General features: G+C 37.2%; 1 protein-coding gene across 1 annotated transcript; it reads left to right on the top strand.

Moving 5' to 3' along the window:
• Positions 1 to 7756: 7756 nt before the first annotated feature.
• On the top strand, positions 7757 to 8796 carry LOC125124251 (olfactory receptor 7A17-like). The gene has a single exon (XM_047774399.1). The coding sequence runs from the start codon at positions 7828 to 7830 to the stop codon at positions 8794 to 8796; it is 969 nt and encodes a 322-aa protein (XP_047630355.1). The 5' UTR covers positions 7757 to 7827.
• Positions 8797 to 9045: the final 249 nt, after the last annotated feature.

Here is a 9045-nt window from a genome sequence, read left to right as displayed (position 1 = left end):
GGTGATGGTTACACATATCTGTAAATATACTAAAAACATTAAATTGCATATATATATATATATATATAGTTATATAGTTATATATATATTTGTTTTTTGTCTTTTTAGGGCTGCACCTTCGGCATATGGAGGTTCCCAGGCTAGCGGTCGAATTGGAGCTGTAGCTGCTGGCCTATGCCACAGCCACAGCAACGCCAGATCTGAGCCATGTCTGTGACTTACACCACACCTCATGACAATACCAGATCCTTAACCCACTGATCGAGGCCAGGGATTGAACCCACAACCTCATGTTTCCTAGTCGGATTTGTTTTCTCTGTGGCATCACAGGAACTCCCAAATTGTACATTTTGAATGAGTGAATTGTATGACTTGTGAATTATATGTCAGTAAAGCTGTTTTTAAAAGTCTAGTTTTGTTTTAAGGAAAAAAAGGACACTACAGGCCAATAACTCTGATGAATATACATGAAAAAATTCTACACAAAATAGTGGTAAACCAATTCAACATCTCACTAAAAAGATCATGACCCATGATCACGAGGGATCTATCTCTGGGGAAAAATGATGGTTCAACATAAGCAAATCAATAAATGTAATATTACCACATTAATGGAATTAAAGCTAAATATCATATGGCCATCACAATAGATACAGAGAAAGCATTTGATAAAATTCAGCATTCTTTTATGATAAAACCACAACAAAGTCAGTATAGAAGGAATGCTATAAAGCATACAATAAAAAAGACCATATATGACAAGCTGACTGCTAATGTCATATGAAATGATAGAAAGTTGATGTATTTTCTTTCAAGGTCAGAAATATTCAAGAGTTCTCACTCTCACCACTTCTGTTCAACATAGTACAGAAAGTCCTCACCAGAGCAATTAGGCAAGAAAATAAAGTCATCTAAATTGGAAAGAAAGAATTAAATGTCTTTAACTGCAGATATGTCCTTATATACAGAAAACAGTAAAGTCACCACAAAAAAAAAAAACATTAGAAAGAATAAACCATTCGGTAAATTTGCAGAATAGAAAATCAAAATGTAAAATCAGTTATGCTTTTATACACTAATAACGAACAATCTAGAAAAGATAAGAAAAATATCTCAATTATAATAGCATCAAAATGGAAGAAAAACTACCAAGACGTCAAATATATATCCACTAAACAGTTAAAACATTCATGAAGGGAGTTGAAGGTACACATGAATGGAACAATATCATGTATCTATGAATCAGAAGAATTAACATTATTAAAATGTTCACATTACTCTAAGACATCTATGGTTTCAATGTAACTCCTTTCAAAATTGCAATGTCAGTTTTCTAAGAAATAGAGAAATCAATTCTAAATTTCATATGAAACTGCAGAGAACTCTGAGTAGCTAAAGCAGGTCTGAAAAGAAAAACCAAAATATAAAGGTCACACTTTCCGATTTCAAGCTATACTACCAAAGCTATCATAAGCAAAATAATATGGCACTGGCATAAAAACAGACACAAACACCAATGGAGTGGAGTCAAGAATTCAGAAATAAACACATGCATAAATTGTCAACTAATATTGGACAAAGGCACCCAGAATACTCAATGGATAGAGTATAGTCTCTTTCATAAATGGTGTTGGGGAAACTTGTTACACGCAAACTAATGAAAATAGACAGCTATTCTACACTAGTCACAAAATTTAATGAGAAATGGATGAACTCAAATGTAAGATCATAACAATAAAAGTATTAGCAGAAAATTTGGGTAAAATTTCCTTGACATGTGTCTTGGCAATGATGTTTTGGATATGACACCAAAAAGCACAATGAACAAAACCAAAAATAAGCAGGATTACATCATACAAAAATGTTTCTACACAGTAAAAGAAACAACAACATGAAAAGGCAATCTGGAGTTCCCATTGCAGCTCAGCAGTTTAAGGCCCTGACATTGTCTCAGTGAGGATGTGGGTTCAATCCCCGTCCTCACTGGGTTAAGGATCCCGAGCTGCAGGATAGGTTGCAGATGTGGCTCAGACCCAGGGTTTCCATGGCTGTGGTGTAGGCTGCAGCTCCAATTAGACCCCTGGCCCAGGAACTTCTATATGCCACAGATGCGGCCATAAAAAGACAAAAAACAAAATAAAGGAAAAGAAAGAAAAGGCAATCTGTGGTACTGATAAAATATATGGACACTATATTTCTAATGAGTGGTTAATATCCAAATTATATAAGAATCTCATACAACTCAGTAATCATCATCATCCTCATCTGATTGAGGAAAAGTGGACAGAGAACTGAAATAGATTTTCCCAAAGACAAACATATGACCAACAGGCACATCAAAAGACGTTCAACATCACTACTCATCAGGGAAAGGAAAACCAAAGTCACACGGAGATATTATCTTACATCTGGTAGGAATTGTATTACCTAAGTGACAAAAGATAACAACTGCTTGCTAGGATATGAAGAAAAAAGAATGTCTGAACAATGCTGATGAGAATGTAAACTGGTTTGGTCAACAAAGAAATAAATTAGAGTTTCCTTAAAAAAATTAAAAATAGAACTACCATATGATTCAGAAATCTTGCACTGGGGTATATACACAGTGGCAACAAAATCACTACCTCAAAGAGATATATGCACCTTCACTTTCATATGTTCATTGCACTATTATTTTATAATAGCCAAGATATATATGAAAACATACTGTCTCCATCAATGAAAGAATGGATAAATAAAATGTGATATATATGTAATATGTGATATATATAATTATATATGATATAAATTACATATATAATTCAAATATTCATTTTAACCCTGAATTATTTCAAATATTATTCAGCATTAAAAATAAAGGAAGAATGTCATTTGCAACAACATGTTGAACATAAGGGCATTATAAGAAATGAACTAAATCAGACAAAGAAGGACAAACCTGTACAAGCCCTCTTATATGTGGTTATCTAAAAAAAGCCAGACTTATAGAACAAAGAGAAATGTATGGTTGCCTGGGACTTAAGGAGTAGGGGGAAAAGTGGAGATGTTGATCAAAGCACAAACTTCCAGTTATAAACTATAGAAATTCTGGAGATCTAATGTACAGAATAGGGGTTAGGTTCAACAAGACTGTATTATGTGCTTGAAAATTGCTAAGAAAGTATATATTAAATGTTCTTACCACCAAAAAAGGAATTATATGAAGTGGTGGATATATTTACTAATGATATTGTGGCAATAATTTTACAAAGTATATCTGTATCCTATCATCATGTTGTGTGCTTTAAAATTGCACAATGTTGTGATTGGCCAGTGTGGACCTTCTGTATAGCACAGAGAACTCTACCCAATATTCTGTGATAATCTGTGTGGGAAAAAGAATCTGAAAGAAAATGGATATATGTATATGTATGACTGGCACACTTTGTTGTACAGAATAAATTATCACAACATTGTAAATCAACTATACTTCAATAAAACTTTAAAAATTAAAAAACCCAAATACATCAATTATATCTCAATAAAGCTGGAAAATTTATTTAAAGTCGCAAAGCAAGGATTGGTAATGTACAATCTACTTGGGTGTAAAAAAATAAAATTCTATATAGGGCAAGCGGACACACAAGCATTTCCTACTTCTTTTCATAAAAACATTTATAAGTCATATGCTATATATAGAAGTAAAACAAGGGAGATACAAAGAGTTAATAGAATAATTTGTTTTTCCAAGAAACGGCAGCTTTGCCGATATTCCCAAGAGTGGAACGTAGGAACATAGTACCATAGCCTGAAGATTCTAAAAATTCTTACTGTAGCCCCTTGTACCCAATGTGAAGGGGTCAGAGGTTATATCCCTGAGTGCACCTAATGGTAGCCTCTCAAGCACTCTTCTCCGTGTGTGGGGCCCTGGGGGAGATGTTTCTGCAAGATGACAGCTCGTTATCTTCCAGGAACAAGTCAATGTTTGACTCATTTTCAGACCTGAGTGATCCTCTGATGTCATGTAAATCTTAGTAAATGAAGAACTGGGACATAGTCACAATAGTTCTTCTTGATTGAGCATCTGTTCTATTCAAAGTCATTTTATCAGGTCTAAATTATTACTAACGTTGCATGGGTGGAATTTCCCTATTTATAGAGAAGGAACCAGAGTCCTAAAAGATTCATTTCCTGTCCTGAAAGAAACACTCAAAAAACACACATAAACTGGAGCATGCAGAAACTGAGCCATATTTTGACCACCTAAACTCAGACCTGAGGTGGACAGGGTGTGTTCTTTGTGGAGAAGGCCTTAAAAAAATCTGACTGTAATACTGGACCACAGTCTCTACACTGAAAGAATGGTCCATAGGTCTGCAGCCTCAACCTCAAGTAGCAAATGCAGAAATTCTGGGCCCATCTTAGACCTACTGAATCAGAATCTTAATCTGGAAAGGATCCTCAAGTGATTCTTGTACACATTGATGTTGGATATGTTCTGGTCTAGCATAGTATTTCCCATCTTCCTACTGTTCACATTTGTGCTGGATGATTCTTTTCTGTGGAGGCCATCCTGAGCATCATAGGATGTAGAGAAGCATCCCTGTCCTCAAACCACTAGGTGGCAGTTAGCACCTCCCAGGTTGGGGCAACCATTATTTCTGGACAGTGCCAGGTGTTCCTTAGAGGCAACATACTCCAGTGGATACCTGTTGGCCCAGAGCATGAGGACTGAAAAATTCTTGATGCAGTTCTAATCAAAGCTCATCCCTTACTCAGTTCATAACTTTGGACATATCCCTTCACCCTTTTCAGACCCATTTCTGGAAATGTAGAATAAGGTACATAACAGTACAGACATGAGAAAAGGTACTTTTGTGAAAATAAAAGAAGACAATGCATATAAGATTCTAAGCTAATTTCATGGTGCATAAAATATGTAAATATATCTTATAATTAACATTATAAATGAAACACAGAATGACAGCTTTTAATATGTGTGCTAAGCATGATTCTCCTAATAGACTTGTCAAAATCATCAAGACATGATTATAGTACCTATATACCTATAGCAAAGGAGCACACCTCTACCCCTTGTTGTAAAAGAGAATAGCAATTTTTTGAGCTCTCAGGAGATGTTCCCACTGCAAGATAATACTTTGGGGGTTCATGAGACCTATTTAAAAAGTTTCCTCAGTTTCAGATTTTGAGAAACTATTAACTAAAGATTATGATAAAGTGCAATGTTAGACTTCTGGAAAACATGGAGAAAGTGTAATAAAAACTGAATTCATGTGTCTTCTGAGCTAATCTCCTGGGAACAGAGAACCAGTGGGAAAAACTTTCTTCTGTCCATACCAGGATCCCAGAGGATAATGATGTGCACAGAAGTGGGAGTAACAATGGAAGCATTGCCTAATAAGCTAACATAAGGATCTGTAAATAGCTCCTCTGCTGCATCCCTACATCAAGTACAACCTTGGATGGGCAGGACATTGTTGCTGCTTTTGGAGTCCTAAGTCTGGTTGGAAAATCAGTGCTTCACTCCTTTTTACTGCCCTTTCTGGGGACAGACTTCAGTCTCCACCATTAACCATCCAGGGAGGAACTGGGCTTTCACAGTGAGACCTTCCAGTGACTCCATCCAGAAGAATCTGAAAGTCCAGTAGGAAATTCAGGAAGGATTCAGAGAAAATGTAGGTGGAGAACGTAAAGTCACCTGAGAGCCCAACCAGACTAACCCAGAGCCAAGAGATTAATTGCCAATAACGGAGAAAGCAAAACCAATGAAGTAAATGCTTGTATGACCGAGGGTTGACAGGGATAAATCCAATAAAGAAAGGGGGTAGATTGTCATGGAATATGCAGGATTTTATAGAGAATGGTCTGAGAGGGTCACTGCCATGTTGGATGAGGGACAGAACCAGGATTAGATTGTGTCCATGGGATTTGTCCAAAAAGAGATCAAAGCCCAAACCACAAGAATAAGAGAGGCAGGAACACTACAAAGAACAGCAAGAGATGGGCCAGGCTTATCCCACTACTGGGACACATAAAAACAAGTGTGGTGATACAAGCATGGAACAAGTACAAGACTAACAGATCAGGAGCCTGAGGTGGGTGCTGTGATGATGCTAGTGGAGCCATCAGTGTGTGGTCCCTTGAGGTGCCATCAGTACCTACATTGCCGCCTTTCTCTCTGCAGCCTGCCTCTTTTGATGGGCCCTTCCTTCATATTGCATTTCCCTCAGAGCATAAATATGCCTTCTTTTAAAACAATTTTTTTCTTTACTGCAGCAGATTTCTAATTTTCTGACTGTATCCAAAATCAAGCATGTCTTTTACATTATTGGCCACCACGTATACACATGCAAACATACAAATACACATAACTACACACACACACATGATTAAACAAATAGAGTAATTGCCAGTAATATTCATTCATATACTCACAGGAAGGAATTACGTGAACATTTTCACATATGTTGAAGAAACCTATTTACCGCCTTAGGAAGTTGGATACCACTCTTCTCACTATTTCTATAAGTATATGAACATTTAGAATATTCATTTATCTCTATACATTCAAACTGATAATATAAGGTAGATACAAGATTAAAAATTCAGTTACTGATTCCAACATTTTGCATTTAATATCATTCAGAGAAATCTTTTTAATGTTTCATCACTATTTTTCTCCATTGTAGGTTTCTTTTTGTAAAATGTGCATGTATTCATTTTTCTCATATTTGCTTTGCTCATATTTCTAGCAGGTGTCCATTTGTTGTCTTGACATGATAAATATATAACTCCTCTCTCTTTTGTATAAATTGTTTTTGCTGCTTTATTAGGTATTCTGGGAATCAAGGAGATATAACTTGGGCTGGAATGATGCCAAAATCAAGGAAGCTTTTTTTCTTTACAATGTTTCAGGGCCTACGTGTGCTAATTAGATATTTTCTCTGCCCCATGTCCATTTCTTTCCTTTATCTCTATTTTTAAACTGAGTTTTAACATTTATTTAAAGGCAGAGCAAAAAATGGTCATGTTAAAATGCAGTACCAAGTTCACATGTCCATTGTAGGCTCATCAATTAAAATTTGGACACTATTTCTTCATTCTCTAGAGTAAAGGTAGTTTAACACTGACCACTTGATTTGTATCTTTTCTTTTCTAAGGAATTTGTCTGGGGAAGCAGTGAGAAGAGCCTGGTAGTAACATAGTCCCAGATGAGTGTGTGTGTGTGGGGGGGGGTTGAGGAGCAGTTCTGAGAACTGAGGTAACTGACTCCATATATTCCAAGGTGATCTTAGACAGAAACCAGAAATACAACCAACACATGAAAATAAGGAGGGGATCCTTGTCTAGTCTCAAGATTCCTTCAAATTAAATTTAATAAATTCTAAGACACAGAATGTGAAGAGGGGGCTTCGTGTGCCTTGAAGTGTCAGCCACCTCTTTCCTCAAAACTATTCTGACATGACCTCTCACCATTCTCTCTTGCTCATTCTCTTTGTACCCTGGCTATATTTTGAGCCTTGAACATCTGGAATAAGAACCCTCCTCAGGGCCATTGCACTGGCTCTTTCCCCTTCAGAGCACACATTTCCCCAGATAACCTCCTGTCTCCCAGTCACTTTTCTCTGAAGTCAATATTCAAATATCCCCTTGTTTTTAGATCATTCTGAACCCCCAGAAAACTAACACAGCTATCCTCTTTCCCTTATACTTGCTCTTTTCCCCCCACAGAGTGTTTTAATTGTAGCATATTACTAGTGCCCACTTATGTAAAAATTAATCATGCTATTATAAACTTTTATTCCTAGTCATTACCACTACCACCACATGGGACCAGGCAATGATACCCGAATTTCAACATTTTTTCTTCTGGGATTGTCAAAGGAACAAGAATCGCAGCCTCTTGTATTTGGACTTTTCCTCTCCATGTACCTGATCACAGTGTTTGGAAACCTGCTCATCCTCCTGGCCGTCAGCTCAGACCCCCACCTCCACACACCCATGTATTTCTTCCTCTCCAACCTGTCCTTTGTGGACATCTGTTTCACTTCCACCACCATCCCAAAGATGCTGGTGAATATACAGACAGAGAACAATCTCATAACCTATGCTGGCTGCATCACACAGATGTATTTTTCCATACTCTTTGGAGGTTGTGATAACTTTCTTCTTGCTGTGATGGCTTATGACCGCCTCTTGGCTATTTGCTACCCCCTCCACTACACAGTCAAAATGAGCCCCTGGCTCTGTGGACTGCTGGTGCTGGTGTCCTGGATCTTGAGTGTCCTGAACTCCTTGTTACAAAGCCTAATGGTGTTACAACTATCTTTTTGTACAGACTTGGAAATCCCCCACTTCTTCTGTGATCTCAATCAGATGTTCAAGCTTGCCTGTTCTGACACTTTTGTCAATGACACTGTGTTACATGTATCAACTGGGCTGCTGGCTGGTGGTCCCCTTGCTGGTATCCTTTACTCTTATTCTAAGATAGTTTCCTCTATATGTAGAATCTCATCAGCTCAGGGAAAGCATAAAGCTTTTTCTACCTGTGCATCACACCTCTCAGTTGTCTCCCTGTTTTATTGTTCAGTCCTAGGAGTTTACCTTATCTCTGCTGCTACCCACAGCTCAAGCTCAACTGCTGTAGCCTCGGTGATGTACACTGTGGTCACACCAATGTTGAACCCCTTTATCTATAGTCTGAGAAATAAAGACATAAAAGGGGCTCTGAAAAGATTCAATGGGATGGCGGGTATGAAAGGGTCAGTTATCCTCGAGGTGAAGAAGTGCCCTTGATTGTATGAGTTGAGACCTCGGATCAAGAAATTGTGATTGTTTGATCATTGTGGAATATGTTTTTTCCCATTTATGTCCTGGGATTTATATTTCTTTGAATTAAATATTTCCATACAATTTCTACACATCACTTTATGATTTCTGCTCTGTCTGATATATAAGCAGTTTTTCTTTTTGTCCATTTTCATACATCCACAAAGTCTTTCTCAACCTTGGATAAGAACCGTTTGGAAATTTCCATGTCTTTCA

Source organism: Phacochoerus africanus, chromosome 4, assembly GCF_016906955.1.
Source record: "Phacochoerus africanus isolate WHEZ1 chromosome 4, ROS_Pafr_v1, whole genome shotgun sequence".
NCBI lineage: Eukaryota > Metazoa > Chordata > Mammalia > Artiodactyla > Suidae > Phacochoerus > Phacochoerus africanus.
This window is presented reverse-complemented; position numbering and strand designations above follow the sequence as displayed.

Coding starts and splice junctions, on each gene's coding strand:
- LOC125124251 (XM_047774399.1), top strand. CDS start 7,828: ATGGGACCAGGCAATGATACCCGAATTTCAACATTTTTTCTTCTGGGA.